Genomic DNA, 25812 nt, shown 5'->3' on the forward strand with positions numbered 1-25812 from the left:
CAACTTTATTTCAGGGTAGCTAATTCTTGGTTGTGGGATGTTGTCCTGGGCATCGTACATTTAGCTGTTTTTCCGTGTTAGAAGCCAACAGCATTTGCCCCTAAGGTGTAACAACCAAAAACATCCACAAAAATTGCAAAAGGTCCCTTGGGCGACAAAATCACCCACCAGTAGAACTGCATCAATTATAAACTGTTTGTTGAGCGCCCACTAGAGTTTGACCTCAATCTAGTATGTGCTTCTTCAACTTGCTAGACTCCATGCTAACAGCTCACATGCCATAAAATCCACAACCACTTCACAACCCAGTGAGATGGATATGATTCATACATCCGTTTCATAGATGAAGAAACTAAGCCTGAGATAAGTGAAAACACTTGCACAAGTTGTTCTTCAGTTCCAAGTAGAAGAACCCTGGTTCAAATTTAATTCCAAAGCCAGTGGGGTTTACTACTAGGGTTTTCATCTGATTATGCACAAATGCAGTTAGTAATACGTTTCAGGATTCTAACTTTAAATTTAAATAATAGTCTTCACAGAACTATTTGAACTCACCCTACTGTTGCTGAAAGAAAACACCAATCGATCCATTTCAAAGTTCATTTTCCACTCTTGCCCTGGAGAGTGTTTCTAATTATATAATCTTGTGACATATCTACATGCTTCCTACTTTTAAGTTATTAAATTCTTTTAATTATCCCTTTTTTCATTATTAGTTGCTATTGGATCATAAAAATGCATTGATTTTTTTTCTATTTAAAAATGAAATCCCTAAGACTTTTCAGAAACTCATCTTCTTTTTAAAATTTCACATCATTGTTATCCAACTCAATACCCAGATAATTAAAATTCTGATTATCCAATTCTTGCCCAGTATGGGAAGCCTTCACACTTTCTCTTGCTGTGCTACACACAGCCAAAATTAAAGCAGCTACTTCATTCAACATTCATTTATGCATTCACACTCCAACTCTTTGTGAGACTATATTTAGAGTAGGATACGGTGCTGAGGAGGAAAGGGGAGCTAAAACTTACCAAGCACTTACTATACACACTCCACCTACATTAATTCATGTAATCCTCACAACTACTCTCTGAGCCACACAGTCATCTCAGTGTACAAATAGGAAATTGGAGACAATGATTGTGTAAGACAAAAACAAGAAGTAAAACAGAGACTGGAATCCAGGGCTCTGAGACATGAAAATCTGTGCTCTTTCACTGGTGTGATGCTATTAGGCACTCAGGAGAAAGATAAAGATGGTCCTGGGTGTGAAGGAGAAAGGAAGGAGAGACAAGTACCAGGAGACAACTTAAGCCAAAGGTCATAACAGGAGTACAAATGAAAAGCCAGAGAAGGGTTCCATCTCATTCCAGTTGGGATGACCAAGAAGCAAACCCTTCACAGGGATACTTCCATGTTGGGTCTTGGAAGATGAACATTAAAAAAAAGAAAAAACAAGGAAGAAGTTCCAAAAAGAGGAAATTGATCAGCAAAGGTTCAAAAATGGAAGGGATTTCATTCTATATTAGAAACTAGGTCAGTATTTAAAATGCCTGGACATGGTGGTACCTGGTACCCTGATTAAGAGACGTAGGCCATTGAAAGTGACATTATCAACAAGGAAGGTGTGAGGAGGGTGTAAGGAAATACAGATTAAACAAGGAGGGGAAGAGCAGAGTCTGTAATTTCTTGGCATCCTGGGGACGATGCAACTTGGAGTGATTGTAGAGGGTAAACAGTGATGAAGCCCTTAAGATGAGGTAATCACAAAGCTTACTAGAATTAAGGGGAGAGGGATCTAGGAGCCCAGGGAGACAGAAAGTGACCAGGATCCATGTAAATTTTGGTGAGATGCTGGCTTTCAGATGAGCAAGGCACCAAAGTCACTAGTGGTGGTTGGCGGGGGCGGGGGGGAGGGGGGAGTGACATAAATATGGTACAGAAATTTTTATAAGACCATTGTTTCATCAGTCAATAACTGTGTGGCTGGAAAGTTAGTTAACTTCTCTAGGCTTCTGATTCCTTGCCTATAAAAAGGGAAGAGCCATGTAATGATCAAGATTCTAAGGCTAGGCTGCCTGGCTTTGAAGTTCATTTCTGTTATCTATTACTTGAGTGATTTCAAGCAGTTATTTAACTAACCATGCTTCATTCCTTGTCTGAAAAATGGGAATATTAACAGAACCTATGTGTTATTATAAGTAAAGCATCTAGAAAATGCCTGGGATAGCCTAAGCATTAAAAGGGTGTTAGATCTGTACAATGGTGATATTCATCTATTACACATCATAGGATTGCTGTGAGACTAAAAATGATGCACTTCGAAGGTGCCTGGCACGTAAAAATAAATCCATAGATGTGAGTCAGTCAAGTAGGAATAATATTAAATTGCCAATGGTTATTGAATTATTAGCATATGTCAGTCACTGTTCTAGATTCTCATTTTAAGCTAATAATAGTATCAGCATGCAGCTACTGCTGTCCTTATTTCATAGATAGAATAACTAAGTGCAAGTGAATTTAAATAGCTTGCTACAGTCACATGGATACCAAGTGGAGAACTGTGGTTTGTATTGACTTGGTCAGGTTATAGATCCTAGATGCTTATCTGCTAAGCTCTAGTCTACTGTAATGGCAGCAGAACTAGTACTCATACAGTGCCATCATCAGCAGATAAAAATGGCAACCATTTGGGAAGACAAAAACATGTTGAATAATCGATGATAGCAGCAATGAGGAGTTAAAAAAAAAAAAAAAAAGATTCTTCCCCTGGCCTAGGTTTCAAAGTAGTTGAATTGTAAAGCTTATATAGGGAGAGTTTTGTCTTTTTATGAGCAAAGTCTAGCTTTCAAAAGAGAAATGGAAGAAATCGAACTAAGTATGGAATACAAGTTCTAGAATATAAAATAGTTCAGCACAGGGATTTTCAGATTTCATCATTCACGATCATCATCTGCAGGGACTTGTTCAAACACAGATTGCTGGGCGCCAGAGCTTCTTGCTCAGGAGGTTTGTGTGGGGCCTGGGAATATGCATTTCTCACTAGTTTCCAGATGATGCTGATATTACTTTTTCTGACTTGGGAATCTTGGGTTTAGCAGTACTATGCTAGATATTCCCCCAAGACATCCCAGAAAGGACAGAGCTGGGGCAGGACTGGGGACAACCCTAAAATGGACAGTGGTAGACATAGCTGGAAAAGGGGGTTTACCTTTATTTATAGAAGGGAATGGCAAGAATGGAATGGAAACACCTGCTAAAAGGCCCAATATCCCTTACAAAGCACAAATTATAATTAGATGGTTGGCTCAAGATCCAAAGTGAAGTTCTCGGGCCTAATTTCGACTGCCCTCACTGGCCAAATTGCCTGAGCAGCTGCCATATTTCTCCTGGGGACATATAAACAGCCTACTATAATATTAAGACTAAAAGCTGTGGTTATGGTATGTGAATTCAAATTCCAAAGCTAATTTCTTTCTAAGTATAATGTTGGACAAGTTGTTATTACTTAAATTCTCTAAGCCTTACTTTTTTTCCATTTGTAAAATGGAAATAATAAGTTTTCATACTTCAAAGGACTATCATGAAGATTAAATGAATCAGTTATGAAAGGGACAGTACCTGGTTCATAGTAAGTGTTTTATAAATATCAGCTATCATTATACAGGAATTTCCCAACAGTCATTAGAGTTTTCAGAGAATTCTTATTCTTTGCCCTTTTGTTTTCCCAGCATGCTTTTGCCCTGGTTAAATAGTATTGCTTCTTTTTTTTTTAATTTATTTATTATATGACTGACAGAGATCATAAGTAGGCTGAGAGGCAGGTAGGGAGAGAGAGAGGAGGAAGCAGGCTCCCTGCTGAGCAGAGAGCCCAATGCGGGTCTCGATCCCAGGACCCTGGGATCACAACCTGAGCTGAAGGCAGAGGCTTTAACCCACTGAGCCACCCAGGTGCCCCAATAGTATTGCTTCTATAACAACAGATTCAGAGTTGTTCATGTCATCTTGAAATTCTAGCAGCTTAAGGGCACCTGAGTGGCTCAGTCAGTTAAGCTTCTGGCTTTGGCTCATGTCATGACCCCAGGGTTGTTGGACCCAGCCCTGTGTTCCTGCTCTGTGAGGAGTCCACTTGTCCCTCTCTCTCTGCCCTTCCCCCCAGTTTGTGTTCTCTCTCCCTCAGTCTCTCAAATAAATAAATAAATAACAATCTTAAAAAAATAAAAGAAATTCTACCAGTGTAAAGTGCATGAAGACATCGCGTAAAAATTCTATGTCCCATTCTGAAGGCATACTGAGTGTACTGAACTGCATCAGGCTCTCAATCTGTGCCTCCACAAGCCATCTAAAATATCTGGCAGGAAACAAAAGATTTTTTAAAAATGTACAGCTTTGTCCAAATGAATTATGTGTGTCTTGGTGTTTGGCACACCGCCACCCTTATCCCTAATACCTACCCACCACACACACACACACACACACACACACACACCTCTTTTTTTGGCCAATCTTTTCTCTCAGATATCCCTCAAGCAACTGTAGATTACTTTTATAAGACTGAATTCAAGGGCACATTTTCCCCTACTGCCCAGCATGATTTGTGGGAACACAATCCAGGTCTTTATTTCACTTCTTCAAACTCCATGATGCTTACAGAATGTCTTATACATGATATGCTCTTAAGAAATGACCACCCAGGGGCACCTAGGTGGCTCAGTCATTAAGCATCTGCCTTCAGCTTAGGTCATGATCTCAGGGTCCTGGGATCGAGTCCTGCATTGGGCTCTCTGCTCAGCAAAGAGTCTGCTTCTCCCTCTCCTGCTCTCCCTGCTTGTGTGTGTCCTCTCTCTCTCTCTCTTTCTCTATCAAATAAATAAATAAAATCTTTAAAAAAATGACCGCCCAGTTACTTTTGTATGAAGACTTTAGGGCAATTTAACTACCCTTCCTGAGGTAGATGTGGGTGATAACAGATCTTTCTCCTTCAAGCCTTTATCATCCCGACATCTTTTTCAATCAACTGACCATTTCCTTGTTCTTGCGCTTTTAGTGGGGATGAACTACCGTTCTGGGTATCCTACTAATCCTAGGTAGCTGAGTTACTCTCATAAAATAACTGGAGAATGGCAGCCATGGACCAGAATGTAGAGTATTCCCGTGAATAAATCCTCGCTTGAGAGAGTTGCTGAGTTCAAGTACTTGGCTCGGTCTGACCTCATCCTTGCCTTCCCAACAACACTATAGAATCTCCAGAAACCCACCGCCATCACAGTCTCTGTTTATCCCAGCATCCTCATCAGCCTTTGAAATCACGGTCTCTAAAGCTCTGCATTCAAAATTGAATTAGGTGGTAATGCTTCAGAGATGACATATTTGTCCTCTGAAAGAATCCCACCATTTATCAATTTTTAATGTCGTCATCATGTATATTGTATTACACTTGACAGTCATTAGTTTTGTTTGGCCTGATGTCAACAAAAACAAAAAACAAACAACAGACAGACATAAGTATTGAATATATTTTTGATTATCTAGGTAGAAGGAAATAGATTATATACTAAGAAACATTTACAGTTCTTGTGAGTTTCATTATCTCTAGCACTGGTTCCAACATTGACACATAATTGCATTTCATAGCATTGCGGCTCTGAAAGCAATCTCCACCATAATAGGTTTCCAAGTTTATCCTGATTAGAAGGCTCGTCTAAAAACCAAAATCAGGCAAAAAATATTATAAATTATTCCACATTTATGTTCTTTCCTATGAGCCTAGCCCAGCACTAATGAATATGGTAAGGTTTTTAAGGGACTATAAAATAAATATTCTAAAGAACACACAGAAAGTTATTTTATAGGAGAAATGTGTTTAGTAAAAGAAGCACATCCTTTGAAATCAGACCTACTAGGGTTGATAGCCTAGCTCTTCCTCTTACCAGCTAGTGATCGTTGGGGAAATAGATACTATTTTTTTGTTCAGTTCTCTCATCAGTAAAACAAGTGTTAAGAATGTCTGCCTTACAGAGTCTCTATGAGGAAGAAAGATGATGGCTATGCATAAAAAGTTTGGCAATACATGTATTTAGTATTGTATTCTATTCTAATTTCATCTGCTTCCTGAAATGGGGAACTAAGGCAATTAAGAAAACAATTTATAACTCATATCCTCTCTCTCTCTTCCCACCCCAGTACAAATGTACTATTTAGGGAGAGGTAGAAATGTTATCCCTGAATGATCTACTTCTCGTTGATTGAAAAGCTTTCCTGATACTCATCCCTCTCCATTGTGCTTGGTTAGAGCAGCGCTTCTGGGTTTCCATTCAGTAGAGCTGGCTTTGTTTTCCCCCGTTTTAATCTAAAAGCTAGATTTCTAGACTCTTCTTAACTACAGGGAAGGAGAATACTGTCCTTTATTCCATCATATAAATTAAGCGATCTTGTTACTGCTTGACTTAAGTAGGCCTAAGAAGAACATCTATGCTGCTTTTTAGGTTCATTTTTACAATTTTTTTTTTCTTTTGAAATTTCATTGTGGATTTTCTCAGGTACATTTTCTATGTTTTCAATAGGCAAAATGTTAAGTTTAATGACCTATCAAATAATAATGTAGTTTATTTGAGAATATTTTCATGAAAGTCAATTATAGAATAGAAATTTAAGACTAGTCAATATAAGTAACCAATTATATGTTTGAAAAATTTAGCTGATTTCTGATTTATATTCTGGGTTTTGTTTTTTTGTTTGCTTGCTTTATAATCTATGTCAGTTAAGAAGCTCACTTATGGTCTGATCCACCACTTATTCCAAGTAAAGGTGAATAATGTATAGGTAAATAAAGAACTATTATTCAAAAAAATACATTTTCTTGGGGTGCCTGGGTAGCTCAGTGAGTTAAGCCTCTGCCTTTGGCTCAGGTCGTGATCTCAGGGTCCTGGGATGGAGCCCCACATCAGCTCTCTGCTCAGAGGGAGGCCTGCTTCCCCTCTCTCTCTGCCTGCCTCTCTGCCTACTTGTGATCCCTCTCCCTGTCAAATAAATAAATAAAATCTTTTTTTTTAAAAAAACATTTTCTAGAAACAAATTTTCCCAAGTAAATATTTGTCTATTTTCAATACACACACACACACACACACACACACACACACATATATATATATATATATATATATATATATATATATATAAACTTTCTCAGTTGTGAATCTAAGTTCTCTGTAATACCAGGCACTACTTATATCAATATGGGTAATATCAGGCAATATATTCATACCAGTACGACCCATAAAAATAAAACATCACTGAAAATACTAACAAATTACACAAAAATTTTCAGCAATAAACTTAACTAAACCATTTCTTTCACTGAACAATTAATTAAGCCATCATAAAGTTATTAGTTAAATAAGTATCGCCAAGCTTGAAGTTCCATAGAGCAAGTTGCATCTCAACTAGCATGATAGCTCATTTCGCCTCAAGTCCTTCTCCTTGTATAATTGGCAGCTAAAGTTCTACGTGAAAAACCCATGCTTGTGAATATAAGTCAGAGATGGGTGTCAGTAATTCAGCCAAGGGGAAAAAAAAAAAGGCAAAGAAACATGCAAAGTAAATGTGAAAAATCTTAACACTTCAAATGCCTTAAGAACAGGATTAGAAACTGATGGGTGCTTTCCATTGCTCAAAGGACATCATAATCTCTGTGAAATAAAATAAGGGCCATTTGCTTATTAAGATTGCTTTTCAAAATGATGAACCACTTGAAAGCTACTTAAAATTGTTGTTTTCCTCATGATTTCCCCTGCAGCAAATGACATATTAAAATGAATTCAATTTGCTTATTTTTAAGTTAAAACACACACTATCTCTCTCTCTTCTTTGTCCCCCATTGTGAAATGATTATATTCTCTTACATAGAATGACTTTAAGGACACGGGTGTCTATTCATGTGTGTGTGTGTGTGTGTGTGTGGGTGTGTGTGTGAGACAGTGAGTGCGGTAGGAGGCTCTATATTACCAAACAGATTCTCAAAATTGAGAAGCATACAGTGTCCCTGTTTGGAAAAGCAAATGCAATTGCTGAAAACCTGCCTCACCCCTGCCTGATGATTAACATTCTGTGTGCTCCAGGGTGAGTTAGCTGTGAAATTCTCGGTCCCATTATTTCTCTATGACCCACGGCCACAAACACCCTCAGCTACCAAGCCCACCCAAAAGGATTTGCCTGGTAGAGGTGACAGGAACACTGGTGACTTGTCACTTCTACAGATGATATCCATTTTCCCCAAATCGATCAACCCATTTCCATTTGGACAGTGGCTTGTCACTTAACAGGGAACGAGTGTTCCTCACCCCAGGTGTGGCACTAATCCTGTCCAAGAGGGTCTGTAGGAATAGACTGATTCAGGCTGCTTAATCTATTTAATCTAATCAAATCAGGGCCCAGGCGCCTCCCTTTGTCACATCTGACGCACAATTCCCGTATTTAAAAAGGAATACACAAGCACAAGCCAGCCCTCTGGGTCCCTTGGTACATCATTAAGTTGTAAAAATGACTTCATCACTCATGACAGAGAAATTAGACAGCCCCAACAGTGGCATATGGCAGCGGGACAATCATTCTACCAGCTGCCCACCTGACTCTCTCCTCCCTCAAAATCACGGCCCTCCCCTCCAGAGGCTGCCTCTGCACTGCGGTAGTTGGCTGTTGGCAGCCACAGGGGAAGCCAGAGCTAGTAAAGGGCGAGAGGAGAAGAGAATCGAAGGAAAGAGAAGCTCATGTCAGCAAACCACGTGCAAGCCCTTAGGGACCCCCTCCCCCTCTCTGGATCCATTTATTCATCTTGTGGAGAGGCATTTTCTTTTGTCAGAAAAAGGAAGTCTCTTCTGCTTTGTCCCTACAGAGCCCACAATGGGAAAGCAGTGAGATGCTAGAGGAGTGAAACACAGAGTCACCTCTGGCCCTAACGGACTGGATGGTGATAAACCATTTCCACCACAGCAGGATGGCGGTTGCTTGCCACAGTTTTATGTTCATAGTCGGAATTATTTTCTCCTACAAAAGGAATTTGCAAATGTTTCTCACTGGAAGGGTTAAGGAATCCCTGCAATGTAGATGTTGCAATGGATAGGTTAGTAGAGAGGGGAAAAAATGAGTGAAAGACGATAGATAGATAGATAGATAGATAGATAGATAGATAGATAATGTTTGCATATGTGTTTGGTAATGACACTTAAGAATTAATTTCCAATGCTTATTCCAATAAATAAAGCACATCTTCATTGTTTTATTTCTGTGAAGGAAAAAGAATAACATCAGTAAAATTGTCCCTTCCTGGACTTAAAATATGAAGATGTTATGTTCAAAGTATCCTCATTCCTCTCTTTCTGAAAATCCCTTTCACAAGACAATTTTTCAGAATCAGGCAAGCCAGAATATTTACCTAAAGTATACCAAATTTCATTTTTATAAATGCAAGTTCACATGAGTTAACAGTTTTTAAATCTAGGCATTTGAATTTGTTGATTTTCAAGTATAAACTGCTCTCTCTTTCATAACAGTGGTATGAATTGAGTTGTAGCCATCAAAATCCCAAGGAAGAATCTCTTCTTTTTTTGCAGACAGAAGGTCTAAATTACCCCAAGCACCCCTTCCCCCCAGAACTCTCACCCCCTTGCCCAGTGATGCTCAGTGATTGCAGAAGCCCACATACTACCAAAGTGCTGGGTACAGAGAAAAAGTTCTAAATGCCATTATTTTCTCCTATAGAAAACCACACTATTTGTCTAAGCCATTATCAAGTTTAGGTTTTTGTCTCTTGCAGAGAAAAGAACAGAATCATTCATGCTATATAGCCAAATTGTTTGGGAGTCCATACACACACACACACACACACACACACACCACACAAATACAGTATGTTTCTCCTGACACCCAAACCTGACTCCCTTGGGCCAGCCTAAGGCTTCTCTTTCTAATTCTTGGATTTCTCTCCTGGATTTGGGGCATGATGGATTGTAGGCACTCACTGAGAGAGCAGATGGCTCAGCTTGCTCCTGAAAGTGAACTTTATGGTGAAGTACATAGTATCAAGCAGAGATGCTAAATTTCAGTGTAGAGATAGCCTGAGATCATGCGTTGCTGGCCACCTGAGTTTTAGTCCCAATCTTTTTGTGATCTGGGGCGATTCACCACCTCCCTGATTCTCTATTTCCTTTCCTGGTCTCTAAGTGAGAAGATTGGATTAGATGAGCCTTATCTGCCTCTAACATTAGTTCTTTCTGTTAGCTGAAGTTCACTGAGTGTTACAAACAGGATCCTCAATCTCTTATTCAAATAAAGAACTATTTTTTTCTTTAGCAAAAGTCAAGTTAGGAACCCAAGAAATACCTGGAAAGACAAAACGTTGTTCCAGGAATTAAACCCTTTTTAAATAAAAAAGAGAAGTAGGAGGAAATAAACTGTAACTTTTTACAGAGAGGTCTAACCTCAGACTTAATGGATTTCTCTAAGTGTTTTTACAATACCAGACTAGAATTCAAGACTGAATGCATTGAATTACTAGCACTCTCTATCCCTTGGCTAAAAAGCTTTCCTAAGACAGTCCTTCAAATGAGACTTAAGGCATTTTCAGTGGACAATATTTTAGCTGGAATAATGTGTATGGGAAAATAATTTTAATAAAGCTAGAAATCTGACAGGTGGAAAGATGCATTTTCATCACAATAGAAATAATCCTTTTGCATTACTAGTACTTAAGACAAATTTAAACATAAATAATACTGAATGGCCTAAAGATATTACTTATTCTTTCATTTTTTTCTGAAGTTAGGGCTTTATTAATAATAAATGATAATAGGGGTGCCTGGGTGGCTCAGTGGGTTAAAGCCTCTGCCTTCTGCTCAGGTCATGATCCCAGGGTCCTGGGCTCTCTGCTTAGCAGGGAGCCTGCTTCCTCCTCTCTCTCTGCCTGCATCTCTGCCTACTTGTGATCTCTGTCTGTCAAATAAATAAATAAAATCTTTAAAAATAATAATAATAATAAATGATAAGAGCCAACATCTAATGAGGGCCAGGCACTTCTAAGAACCTTACACATATTCTTTATTTAGCTGTCATGATACTCATATCAAGTAGGTACTTTGATTAGTCCCCTTTTACAAAAATATAAACTGAAGTTCAGAGGAGTTAAGTAATAATTTATGTTATTCATTTATTAAGTAGTACCTTTAGGAGTCTGAACCTACCTGGTTTGTCTTTAGAACCTGTATCTTAACCACTCTGCCATACTGCTTTTTTTTTTTTTTTTTAAAGCCCAGACACTTTCGTTTTATTTATTCAATAAATATCTGTCTTGGGCCATAGGGATGCTAGGGATATAGCAGTGAGAACAACATGGATACAATTGCTTGCTTTCATGGAGCTTACACTTTATTGGACAAAACAAAAAGATAAATAAGTAAAATACTGGTAGGACAGCTGACCATAAGTGCTATGTAAAAAACTAAATCACCATTGACAGATCAAGAAGATATGAGCAGGATTGGAAAATTTTTTAAATAAGCTTCATTTAATATTGCCCCCTAGAAAGACGGAAGATAATATTGTCCAGTGTGAAGATCATATTGCCCATTGAAAACATAACGTTGACCAACTATTTGATAAATCTGACCATCCTTGATTATGTCCTTTGCAAAAATTCTGTTGTTTTTCCTGTTAAGTACTTGCCTAGGTTCTTAATCAGTCAAAATGCAAGATAAAAATAATCCTTAGCAAGTCCACATTTGTAATTATCTGGATTAATGTAAGCCCCGTGTCTTGTACTGTTTAGAGGCAACATTAAGTTCCCCCAACACACTGTTATCACTATAGTAAATATGTCCTCACTAGAAAAACTGCAGATTTTGCAAGGAATCGTCCTTGAATTCCTCACCCCAAAGCCCTCCAGGGAGGTGACTAAATTCTCCTGTCCAGGATGTGCTATAGCCCTTTAAGAAAAGACAAAGGAAAAAATGATGCAAGAGTCCTCCCCTGAGACTGAGATTTCTCTTCCCTAGCTTTTTTTTCTCAATGAGGAAAAAAGCAAGAATACTTAGAATCTGACCAGAAAAAGAACCAAGATTCTGTATTCTGACCAAGGGTGCAGCTGCCTTTGCTTAAAGCATAAAATAGAGAAGTCACATCATTGCTGTTGGTTTTTTCATTGAGAAAATTGCCAGGAGGTGTAACCAGGAGCCCTTCTCTCTAGGGGAGCAGTTCCTCTACTCCAGTTCCACCCATAACTGTGATGGCAAACACTTTCCAAAGTGAGCTTTTACACCTAGAGGGAAAGGAATCTGTCCCCAGTATCCCACTCAAGGGAAATCTTGTTCTACTATTAGATGATCTATAGGGAGAAGTTTATTTGAATAGGCATACAATATTTGTAGGTGGAAAACCTGTCTTGCTGTATTGTTTTTTCTATTTCTGAAAAAGGATCATACTAGGAAATGTACATCTTTCCAACCAATTCTAAATCTCTCAGATTTTGTGTTAATAAAAAAGTTCTAAGATAAAATTCTATGTAACATATATATAGGACTATTTGGACATTTACCGACATGCTTACAGTAAGGTCTCTGTGTGATTAATTTATGGTTTTAATTATATTTTCTTTTTTGTACATTTCTCTTTTATACATTTTTCTTAGGATACAATACTTCATCATCAGAAAAGGGAATGTTGTACATTTTTTAAACCTGTTTTCACAGGAGGCTTCAACTGTATTTGTAACATTATGTTATATCTTTTAAATGAGACAAAGATGTCAAAACCCAAAGATCTGATAAGGAAGTTCGTTTTTATCTTCTATTATGTTGGTCATATTTTACAATAAATTTTAGCTTTCTCAGTCTTGGAGAGCACAAGACATTGAAAACATTATGAAGATATTAAGTTTCTCTTCCTTGAATATCCCTACAAATGTAAGGTGACTTGAGATCCAAATGTGACTTCTAAAGTTCACAATTTTTTCCTTTAATAAAAAATCTACCAAATAAATTAGAACCTGAGTTAGCATGAGTCTTCACTAAACATAGCAAAATGATAGAATAGAAATGAGATTGCTTTTTTTTTTTTTTTTAAACCAGGAAAACCTGTTTATTGACCTCCCAGTGTTACAAAGAGGGAAAGCTGGGGCATCCCTGGTGTTTTTTTCCTGGCAGGAAAATGTTAGCATTTTAACAATTGGCAAGCTGAAGGTTTTGACTCTGAAAAAACCTTAAAGGCACAGCCATTATTGTTACATTTCACATTATTTTGAGTTTCTTGTATCATTGTTGTTTTTTTGTGAATTATTGGTTGTTTTCCCCCTGAAGTGAAAATATTTCACAAATGTGTGTTTGGACTATCTTTCTAGGAAGTTTATTTTGACTTAGAAAAAAAAAAATTGAGGAGAAAAAAAAAGATTCGAGACATTGTGACTTAGGGATCCAAAAATGAGTATGTTCATTACCAGTACTATTTAAGGAAATATTTTCTTTAATTTGATTTATCCCATCCATAGAATTGGGTTTTCTAGATAGTTAATGATATTCATTATAAAATGATTCCTTTTTCAAAAGAATAGTTTGTCTCCTATTGGGTCTGAGTACTAACCATCATGATGTCAGGGTAAAGATGATATTCAAAAGGCACTATTCCTAATCTTTTACTCTCTTCTTTTGAAGGTTTGTCCAAAAATCCTGGCCCAAGCAATTGTGAAGACTAAAATAAATTTGCCAGGATTCTTCCCAAGGCTTTGCAGAGGACAGAAAAATCTTGGGCAGGAAGTCACCACTAGTGAATGGGATGTTAGGTGACAAAAGCCACTGGAAAAGGCCTCCTAGGAGATTTTATTGAGAAATGAGAAGGAACCAGTTTACAAAAGCAAAAGTAAAGAGGGGATCAAGACTAGAGCGTGCCCAGCTCAAGATATCTTCCCCCAGAAAATCTAACTTTGGATGGGGGAGGGGGGAGGTGAAGTCACAAATACAAAATCTGAGGAAAGACCTGAAGTCTTTTGGGGGGGGGGGTCTCTATGAAGCAACACTTGAAAAGGTGAGTGCCAGTGTTCCTTCTCAGTTTTATAATTCAGCCTTGAGAATGTATTTAGTTTTATTTATCTTAATATACACAATGAAGCAGATAAAGCTGCCTCTCACCCTGCAGTGGCCAGGCTGTGCTCCTAAACATCCTCACCCCATCAGTCTTTATGCCCCATACTTAGGGGTGTCTCTGCAGGTGACCCCAGTGGCATCCCTGGAGGTAGCTCTAGGACCTGGGCTGCAGTCCCCCGCTGCTAGCTGAAAGCCTCAGGACTCAGCTGAGCTCAGTCCCCACCCCCGCCCCTACTCACCCCCCGCGCTCATTAACAGGTGGAATCGCACCCCGGGCGCCTGAAGTCCCGCCTGCCTCCATAGAGACAAATCCTTCAGACCCAAAGCGCCATCTGGGCGTCTCCGCCGCTCGGCGTTCGATGCGCCCTGCCGGGAGGTCAGCACCACAGGGACCGGGGCACCCGAGGAGGCGCACTGGCGAGAGTGCAGCACGTGTCGCTACCCCCCTAAACCACACACACACACACACACACACACACACACACACACAGTGCGTCCCCTTTGTGCACCCAGCGGCTCAGTCCCGGCTCCGTCCACTCCTCTCCCGGCCTCAGTTCCTACCAGGCCTTAAGGCACGTCGACCATTTGGAGTAAAGTTGGCTCAGCCAGAACAGAGAGGAAGCGGCAACCAGCGCGCAGCCTGGCGAGCCCAAATCCTCTCGGGTGCCGAATTCTGGAAGGAGGCAACAGCAGTTCCAGCCCCGAGAGCGGAGGTACCAGGGAACCAGGAGACCTCACGCAGGAGTTCCAATCCTGCGGGCCTGTGGTCCCTGCCCCCAGCCTCTGATGCCCCTTCGGAGGCACAAGACCCCCAGCCCTGTGGGCGCGTTACCTGTTGGCGGCCAGCCGAGACGCGATGTAGCCGCCCGGAATCTGGGTGATGATGTAGCCCCAAAAGAAAGAACCGTGGATCATCCCCACGGTTTCTGGGTCCCAGTTGAATTTGGCTTTCTGTGGGGGTAGGGGGAAAGAACGGGGTGGAGGGAAAGAGTAGAGTCAGTGTTTGGGCTGCAGACTCAGGTTCAGGAGCCCTCAACCCCCGGGGCACTCCCTGCATTCTGGAGGGGGAGGTGGCTGAATTTTCGTTTTCTGACAAAATTGAATGTATACCTTCTTCTAGGGAAGAGATGCTTCTTTTTTAACGGAAAATAGTGTGCTCATTTGAAATGTATTGCAATTAATGGCGAAGCTGGACGCCTTGGGTTTGCTCCCCGACTACCGTCAGGCAGGTATGATCCCCTCGATGACTGAGGACTCCTCTGAGCTCCAGTATTGGAAATTAGAACTCTCCACGGAGAGATTCCATTTGCCGGCTGGGGATAGCGACCCCTGAGCGGGGTCTGTTTAGCTAACACCAACCAGTATTAATGCGATAGTGAGGTCGCTTCCAGAATGAAATCCAACCACGGGAATTCTGACGAAGGGAAGTGGGGCACTTGGGATGGAAGGTGAGGAGGTTGGAGGAGCCAGAGGAAAGGGTCGTCCCTGCAAAATAGGGATGGGCGTAGGCCAGAAAGATTTGGAGTAGCCTTGGGAATTGGTGGGGGGTTGGGGTGGCCAGTGGAGAGGAGAATTTGTTCAGGAGGGTCTTAAGAGCTGGGTGTGTCTGAAGGTCAAGGCCTAGCTCCGCCCTAGCTATCCCAGGCGGCCCCACAAGGTGAACCTTAAAGTAAATATCTGCATCTGAAAGGCAAAGGAGTGCTAATCCCGCCAGGGGAACTGAGGATCCCTTTTCTCCTTTTGAATAGTATCTCCTTTTGAAACCGAATGCACTTTGCAGGGTCTCCCGGAATCCCCAGGGCCCAGCAGCTTCTCATGCATAGTCGGTTCCCGAATTTTCTCCTCCCAACCCTTGCTTACGCTCGCTCAGATCCCTGACCAGGAAGTCTACACCACGGGTTTCAGTGACTTTGACGTTGACCCTTCTTTCCCTGGGCGTCACCCCAACACATTCACGAGATTACGGGACTGAATTCCCTGCGACCTCGAGGCACTCCGAGCGGCGGCTCTTCTCCACCAGTTAGGTGGACAGTTCCTAAAGGCCCTTCCGCGGAAAGTGCCGACATGCCCGCAGTTTATTTGATTTCGGTTTTATTTCATTTTTATTATTAGGAATGCTTGGCAGGAATTGGAGGAAACCAGGGGGACATTATCACTGATACGCAGCCTACTCTTCCGAGTGAAAAAAAATATATATATATTTCGATTTAAATTTAACGGACATTATGCAACTTCTCGTATGAAGTTACTCCCCAAAAATCAAGTGAGCTAGATGCTATTTTCCACTTTGCAGGTGAGAAAAGGAAGGCCCTGAGAGCAGGAACGAAAGGGGAGGTAATACTGCTACCGCGGGTCTACTCCTGTTTTAGAACGGCAGTGCTAGCAGGGGGCTGAGCGAGCATCCAGGCCTTCCTCGTTCACTGGGGGGAAATGGAGCTCAAACAGGTGATGTGGCTTTGCGAACCCACACGGCCAGCGGCTGCCCACCTCCTTGATGACCTTGCCCCCGCGGTGGATGGTGCTGTTGTTGACCATGTCCACGATGGCCACGCCCAGGTTGCAGCGGATGCCGAAGGAGATGCAGAAGCCCAGGCCGCTCATGATGGCGATGATGTAGCGACGCGGCAGGCCGAAGCAGGTGCAGTCGCAGAGTGGAGCCTTCTTCTCCGGCACCTCCAGGGGCTTCCCATCCTCCGTCAGCTCGATGGTCTCCCCGGTGTCTTGCTTCTTCTCCAGTACCCTGAGCGGCAGAGCGGGGGGCGGGGGAAGGCAAGGACGCGGCGGGTTAGGCACCCCCGACGCCCGCCCACCCCATTCCCAGGACCCGTCAGGGCTGGGGGGAGGGGCGCTGACACGTTCGACTACTTCTGGAGTTAGGGTGCTAGGGCGCCACCAGGCTTTGGGACCTCCCCGGCTCTCCAGGCTCCTGCCAGTCTCCCTCCCTGCGGTAGCATCTCTTCAACTTTAATACAGTCTGGCCGGGGGCATCCAGCCCCCATTCCCTCGGGATCCATCCTGCAGCGCCTGGATTCACTGACACAGGCCGTTTGGGCCTAACTTTCTCGCTGGGTCTGTAGCTTAGGCGGGAATGGGACACCGGAGCGGCGCCTTGTCCGCACTTGTGTCGATTCCTCCTGTCCACCCTGCTTTACCACCGGCAACAGGCAGTTACCCAGCCACCCAGCCTCCCGGGGCCCGCCTCTGCAGGCCAGCCCAGCTCAGTCCTGCACCCGGGCTACCCCTTCCTTCCCAGCCAAGTTGAAGCTTTCTGAGTTAAGGATGCGCGATCCCGCCCCCCCAGCTGAGCCCGGGGACCCGGGGGACTAAGGCCTCTCCAGACCGGTGCCCACGCAGAGGTCCGTGAAAGCTGTCTGAGAGTGTCACGCGCGCATTCTACTGCCCATTCCTCCAGGCCCGGGCTGCTAGTTCAACGTTCACAATCCTGTCACATATCTTACTTTCTTTTCCTTGTTACTCGAGTTTGAAACAAAGGCCTCCGCAGCATATGGCCGACACCTAAGCTTCCCACTGCCAGAACATGAATAATTAATTATTCACAATCTTGCGTCATTACTATCTCGGTTACAAACACTGAAAAATGTCATGGGCAGATTTCCAAAGACGTAAAATGCGACTCCCAGATACACAAACGTGCCCCAAATCAACTCTGGTAAGATGTTCCACACCAATGTAGATCTCATTTATGCTTTGTTTGGTGTTTTTTAATTTGCCTTGTATTTTACAAGATTTCACCGGTCTAATTCAGTTCCTTTTAGGTTTTTGTCCTTGAGGGAACGGGGCAGGGAGAAGAGGAAAGCAGGGCGATGGCATGGTTTTACTAAAAACTGAGGGTGTTGTTCTAGCCCACAAGATATCCGTGATATGTCTATTTAAAAAAGAAGAAAAAAAGAATGAATGTGAACAGTAGAATCACTGTGGACCCTAGAGATGGATACTTTCGATATTTAAACAAAGAACTTCTCCGTTTGCAATTTACAGGTTTGTTTTAATCCACCATGTGATTTATTTTTCTGTGTGCCCATTTAAATTATATATTCACACACAATTATTTTCACACACATGAGAGTAAAGCGAATGAAATTTGAAGATCAATTCCAAGAATGCACAGGTTGGGAGCTGACTGCCAAGCAATTTGAGGCTACTAGAACACAACGTTAGACCTCCAAATTATACAAAATATCACCTGGAGAATAGATCATGAAGGCTTTTGCAACTATGTTAATGCTTATTTTTAAAGTCCAATCCCACCATCAGAACATAGGGCAAATTATTGATTCTTGGAGAAAAAAAATAATGTAACTAATGTGATTTTTTTTTTACATTGGCTTTAGCTGCTACATGCAAAGTTGGACTATGCACCTGAACTCCCTACCTGATGGCAATTGAGCTGGGAAAGAACAGCTCTTACCAGGGCAGCTGCGGGACTGCAGGGCCCTTGCGGTATCTACTGCCGCATAGATGCATGATGGTGCCTACACGAAGCCCACCAGAGCCAAATAGATTTGGAAAATCAGGAAGTGCATTGGTCATTTTCTTTACATTTTCTATGCATTTCTAAAGAATTCAATTTCCCAAATGTGAAAATTAGCGCTGTCTTGGAACCGTTTATCCTTCTGTTTCTGCCCTCTCTTCTTGATTTTGTTCATATTATTAAGAAAAGTGTATTCATGCAATATTCTTGAAAGGTGTAAAATTTTCAGTATAATTAGTACATTGACTACAGGGAGAAAAACAAAATTAAATCATTTCTAATACTCGAAGTCATTTTGCGGGTTATTATAATGGCTATTCTTATGAACACTGTGACATTTGCCATGCAAGAAATAGACTTCTGGGAGAAGTCAAATAATTAAAATACATATACATTGTTTCGGGTTCTGAGAGAAGAGCTGCTTTAGCTATTAATTATTGATATATTTTGATTCTTCTTCCTTCAGCACATGAGGAAGATTCCACTGGGAGATTCTCTTCTTGAGTGGTTTTGAAACTGAGATCTAAATTTCCTTCTGCCATTACTCTTTGGAATTTCTTGGTTAATTTTTTGAGGGTTGTATTTTTTAAATTCATTTGTCTGCATCAAAGGAATTTAATTTGTTGTGATTATAAGCACCAAAACACAGATTCTCTGAACAGGTGCTGGTCATTTCTCAATTGTACAGAGGATAAATCCCGGGTAGGAAAGGATGAAAATCTGCAGGTACCAAAACAAAAAAACACACACATACACACACACAAAGCAGACAGGTTCATTTAGTGCAACATTCCTGAATTAATAAGCAGGTTTCCAGAGCAGCCCCGCTTAAGCACTGAGCAACAACAACAACAACAACAAAAAAGACTTCCTGATCATATTACAATCTCTCAAAGCAACCAGGGTTTACAGAAATAGCCTTGTAGATTTTTTTCATGCTGAGCCCCAGGCAAACATGGGTTTGCTTTCTCTTACCTGTAGATCTGGCCAAGGGATTTTCCAGCAAAATTCTTTAGCCCCTCTTTTCCTGGGGTCAAAATCCTTTGTTTTACCGACTCCATTCTTGCAAAGACTGGTGTTGGCTCTTGCCAGATTTAAATAGTGGTGGCTATGAAAGGCGAGAGTTGCGCATATTGTCTTAATCGCTTACGGTAGTTGTGGGCTTTTTCTTCTCAGCAGAACGGTATTGGTGTGCCTCCAGCAAGAGTGTGAGTGAGAGAGGGGAGGGAGTGAGAAAGAGAATACAACAGAATAGCTGCATGCAACCCACGGGTTTCCTAATAGGAGAGTTGGTAGACACAATCAGAAAGTCTCATTGGAAGGGGAGGATCCGGTGGCAAAGGGCGCACGCAGTGCCATGGTATTTGGGCGGGTGCAGATGAGTCCTTGTCCTGGAAGTCGGTGCACTGAAAAACAATGCAAATTTCGGATTTTGAAAACCTTATTGCTGTCAAATCTTCTGGCTTTTAAACAGAGGAGCAGAAATATCACAGAACCTTTGTGTAAAAGCAAAGTCAGAAGAATAGTATTATTATTTTTTTTTAATGGTGTCTTTGCTGTAGGGAGCAGAGCACTTCCAAAACTCATGGGAGCATCTGAGGTCTCAGGTGAGCAATGCTGCTGTTAGTTTTTCCTCCTTGCCTATGATCTCCTTTCCTCACGCCGGCGCAACTCTGCTCTGCGGTAGTGTCGAATTAAGATGGAGAAAGCTTGCTGCTCTTTGAGGACGTGAGTAAATAACAGATACACAGTTCTGATTTGGGCAGCGTCAGGAAAGATTTCTTCAGCGCTACTGACAGCGCCCGTTAGGGCGCGTCTCGGCAGAATTGTTCAGCACCACGGACAGAGTAAGTTTTCGGAAAAGAGAAAGCTGCTTTTGGCTGGCCAGGTCGCCAACTTTCTAAGGGAGCTGGGTGGATCGCCCTGACCAAGAACCACTCTGGGCGTCTTCAGGATTGGATGCTATGGAAACCAAGTGAAAATATGTCATCATCGCCAGAGTTTGCAGAGAGAATGGTGCATTTGACTCTTCAAAGGAGGAAGACTTCATTAAAAATTGACAAGTTACTTCTAGTTTCCTACATTTTGCCCAGCGCGCTACCTCCAGCTCTGACAGTGTTGCAGGGAAGGAAGCTTACAACATATTTCATTTATGTTTGTGGAATTCTGGGGCGCTTGGTCTCCTTGGGATATAAAACATTTGTACACGGAATGTATAATTATATTGTTCATGTGTTTTGTTTTAATTTCTCATAAAAAGGAAAAAAGGAATGAAGGAGGGAGAGGGGGAGGGAGGGAGAGAGGAGGAAGGAAGGAAGGAAGAAAGGAAGGAAAGAGAGAGAAAGAAAGAGAGAGAAAAAGGAGGAAGGCAAGAAGGGAAGGAGGAAAGGGAGAGAAAGAGAAAGAAAAGATGAGTTGCAACCTCAGTGCCCTTGGTTAAATAAAATACAGCCAGTTTAATATAAATTCCTTAGAATTTTATGATTCTTCACTTAACTGATTTACAGTACAATATGGAAATATCAATATAACAAGAAAATTTGTGGCTATATCTTGTGCTTGTTAACAAATTATGAGTAATGATATTTTCAAGATTTATTTGAAATCACTTACATTCCTTTAAAATGTGATTTTTCTGTACCATCTTCCCTTAAAGCAGAATTCTAGAGAGACATTCATATAAGACTTTTGTTATCACATACATAGGTATAGCATCAATGAATCTATTTCACTAAGCAAAGCAAGAAAGCTATGCTAGCTTAATGTTAATTATTAATGCACTTAACATGAATCACAAACCTCTTAGATGCCATTCAGCCAAGTGATTACAAAACTGATTGCCCTTGGGCCACATTATGAAGGTCAAAATCTTTGGATTTTATTTAAGCCAACAGGGGGAGTAGATTTTTCTTAGGGATTTTGGGACCAAATCTCTAAAGTATGGATCTAAATACAGAATCATGTAAGAATGTTCCCTAAATAGGCCAAATAATAAAATGGATATGTATACAGTGAATGGATAGTCAAAAAAAATCAAAAGTAGCTAAAACTATCTGCCATTATTAAGTTATATTATATATCAATATACCATTTTGATAAATATGCATTAAAATATATGTCCCTATAAAACAGTGAACCAGATTTTTCTAAAACACTGGAACTCTGGAATCTTTCAAAATAATATCCCCAAAGATGATCTAGTATAAGAAAGAAACACACACATGCACACATACACATCTATCTCCTTCCAAATAAAAGGTTCAAGTTAACCAGGATTTTACTCATCTAGAGTGCTTTTCAAAATATTTATGTTTTTTCAATTCTTTAGTAACCAAGTTCATTAGATCAAATTCACTTAGGGATTCCATGATTTTGGAATTCTGGGAAGTTATACAAAAAATAGAAGTTAGATAAATATCTGTGAAGTTAGGAGGGTGATATAAAACTGATTCTCCTCAATCTCCTGCTTACATTTAACCTCAAATAACTAGCGATATAAACCACCATGAAATGGAATTGCTAACTCTGCACTATAGATTATCTGAAAGGGCACCAAGAAATACAAATCCAACATGAGAACATTGTTTCTGTAGTAAAATAATTACATTCACCTTTATTGAAATGAATGTCATCTGGCTCCTCCATTCTCTTGATAACAAGGCAAGTGCTTGAATCAGAATTATTGCTAATATTGATTTATTCATTCTAAAAATACTCATTTAGTGCCAAGAATTGCACTAGGTTCTGGGAATATTCCCTGAAAGATTTCACAAGCTATGGGAAATAGACACAGAAATACAATTACAAACAATTATGGATGCAATTGGACAAGTAAATAAGTAAATAAGCCTGCCTGGAAGTTAAAGAATACAGAAAAGATCCCCGGAAATGATGTTTCCTCATCTGTCTTAATACTTGAAAAGAAACTTAGCTCTACGAAGGCGATAACAGCCCAGTGGAACTGGCTAAGATTGGAGAGCATCCCAGCCAAAGGGGACATCTTGAGCAAAGTCATAAACAAAGGAAAAATATTGTATATGGAAAATTACAAGAATTGTTACTAGGCCACCTGAGACCAAAGAATGCCATTTAGGCTTTTCTTAAATTAATGGTTCCCAATATAAGAGACATATACTCAGGCACTATGAACATACCCAACAGATTTTCTTCATGTGTGATCCTCAAATTCAAGTACTCAACATGTATGTTTGTGACCTTAAGATCAACCTTAAGATCAATCAAGATCAGATATATCTTATGCAAAGAAACGTTAGTGGTTACACATATGGTATTAATCTGGTGAGATTACTCCCTTACTCACTTACCTCCCTTACCCCTTACACCATTTTCCATCCAATTTTAACAGTGCCTTAAATTGATTTATTAGACAAGTCTTCCTATAGAAGAATTGTCCCCTCTACCCAAGCACTCTTAAAAATAAAAGGAGGTTTCATTGAATTTATTTAATGTGTGTAACTTGTTACAAATTATGAATGACTTTCGTTTACATGATCACATTTATTCCTTATAATTATTCTTCAGACTAAACTAATTTCATTCCCATTTTATTGAAGAGAAAAATTAGCTTTAATGAATTGCCTGAAGACACGAGGTAGAGTAGTTTGTCACAATTTAAGATCTTGGTTAAAACACAGATTCTGATTCAATAGGTCCGGAGTGGACCCTAAGATTCAACAGTTTTAACAAGTTTCCAGTACCATTTGTTCATGGATCACACTTTGAATCTAGACAGCATTACAGTATGAAAGGTGAAATTGGCTGACCTGGGTTTGGATCCTGATTCTGTTGGTTATCATCCTTCTAACTTTTAATCGATCATCTCACTTTAATGAACTTCAGTTCCTTACTTGTGCAGATGATGGGTTAGAGTAAGTGGTTTGTTACCCCTTCTACTTGTAAAATTTTATGACTTTTTCCTTAATTTATTCATTGATTCAAAGCTACGTTTTCTTTGCTTATCCCACCATGAGATTTCTCTATTGTATTTGAGGTGAATGGTTGATAATGAACAGAGGAAAATGCCAGTAACATGAGAGAAGTGTGCTTCTTCCTGAGTTGAATCTTCTTACATATTCAAAGAATAAATTATTGCCTGTTCTACTAGGAGTAGATATTGAGTTTTATATGCAATCATTTCAATAATTGTCTCTATAGTATTCTTTGAAATTTATAGAAGATATGACCCAATAACAATTTGATAGGTTTGCATTTGTTTATATCCACCTATGAGGAAATACTTCTGAGAGATCTTTTAAATGACTTGCAAATGTTGCCCTCTGGTGGAAGGATACACAATTACTTTAGAAGCAACTGTAGTCCTTAATTATGTAATTAAAACCACTGTTTCCTTCCTTCCTTTCTTTCAGTCTCTCTCCCCCTCATTCACTCCATCTTTTTCTCTTTTTAGTACTTTTTAAATTAATATCTACAGCTAAAAATATGAAGTCTCTTTTGTGGACAACACACTTGCAAATGCCTAACCAAGTACTAAATGTCTTTAGAAGTAAGTTGATTATCTAAGAATCAGTTAACCAGAGTTATTATACGGAAATTTAACTCTACTAAGATTTATAAATGATATAGTAATCAGACAGTGGGAAAATGGGTTAAATTTTCTAATCTCAATAGAATAATTTATGATAATTTTATAAATATTGGAAAACAGTAATGTAAACTTGATGTTTCCTTCTCCATTACCAAAAAATATATTTTAAAGCATCATATTTAATGCCATTCACAAATCTCTCCTGGAGCATTTCTTAAGGCAAATTTATTTCAAAAAAAATTCTTCACGGTATCTAATTCCAGGGATATTTTAAATGCAACATTTTCTATTACCTTTTTCAACAAATACGCAACAGATAATTTGCACATGTATTTTAGGCCCTTTCCTGGAATATAGTAAACCAAGAGCTCAGGACAGTATCATTTGTTATAATACATGTTATAATAGATGGAGGAAGTGTATATTCCTGAAGAGGAAGGTGCTTTGAGAAGCTATTTTTTAAAGTATCACTCTTTATTATTTGACTTGAATTCCTAAATCAACATTCACTCTAATAATTACACACTTCTTTCAGGTAGAGGCTATACAAATAAGCTCTAGGATTCATCTGTGACTTGTTTCTTATCAAGGTTTTTTAAGTGGACAGCTTTTAGTTCAGCTTTATTTGATTTTACTTGGCAGTGTTAGCCTCAGAGACATTTCCAAGAAATTATGATTATGCAATTTCTTGAGTGTTGGAGATAGAAGAAATAATTTAGTTTGTCTTATCCACATCTGTGTACATAAGCCAATATGTTGCACTGCCATATTTAGTGGCCTAGTAAAAAGTATCTTTTGATTTCCCTGTGATCTGATTAAAAAAAAAACTGGAAGCTTTCAATAAAGCACATTGTAATCTTAAGTATATATTGTAACTACCAAAAATGTATGTGTATAATCACTTATGCTATGTGTTCTTTTAGGGTGTATCTTTCTCTGTATAATTTACCATTAGAAAGATTTAACCATTTTATTCCTATCTTTTCTTTCTGTACTCAAGGAAAAAAAACCAACTTCTTATTTTCTGAGAAAAATCCAAGTTTAACATGAATGGAGACCAAATACTGTTGTTCTCAATATCAGAAAAGTACTTCTAATTTTGAATTCCATAGTATATGTAGAGAGTAATGTGACAAATTACAGAAGGACTTTGAACTCACTTTAAACTCTCAAAAAGATTTTCCTAAACTGAAATATGTGATTGTATAAGGAATACTGGGAGAAATTAGGACAGAAAAGAGATGCAACTTGAAAAAAAAAATAAATATGTATTTCAATATGGAGACCAAAGCAGAGATTACCATGACTTAAGATATTTTATATGTAAATAAAGAGATTAAGTAGCAAGTAACAAGTAATATCCTTCAAGTGTGATGAAATCTTACCGAATTGAAATGTCTCCCTCTCTCTCTGGGTCCTGTAAGAATCCTACTTAGCTTTTATCCTTCTAGGTTACTGATGGCCTTCCTTTGAATAGCATATGCTTGTCATTCCAGATTGTGGAATATTATGTTCCTTGGAGGAAAGTATCTAGAATTATTGAAATTTCCCACTTGGCTGCAAACACCTAGGTATCTTCTGTTTAAATTGTCCACATTTTCTAAGTTACTTAAGCTATCAGAGGCAG

At 39.9% G+C, this 25812-nt stretch overlaps 1 protein-coding gene across 1 annotated transcript in view; it reads right to left on the minus strand.

Moving 5' to 3' along the window:
• The window catches only part of SLC17A6 (solute carrier family 17 member 6), a gene marked incomplete at both ends in the record, with an annotated part of 40007 nt that extends 20327 nt beyond the window's left edge, over window positions 1-19680 (minus strand). Inside the window, 3 exons of the mRNA XM_080817751.1 lie at window positions 14960-15078; window positions 16615-16867; window positions 19595-19680. Of these exons, the coding sequence (XP_080673877.1) occupies window positions 14960-15078; window positions 16615-16867; window positions 19595-19680 (458 nt within the window). The remainder of the gene's footprint in view (window positions 1-14959; window positions 15079-16614; window positions 16868-19594) is intronic.
• Between the last annotated feature and the right edge of the window lie 6132 nt (window positions 19681-25812).

Source organism: Martes martes, assembly GCF_963455335.1.
Source record: "Martes martes genome assembly, chromosome: 10".
NCBI lineage: Eukaryota > Metazoa > Chordata > Mammalia > Carnivora > Mustelidae > Martes > Martes martes.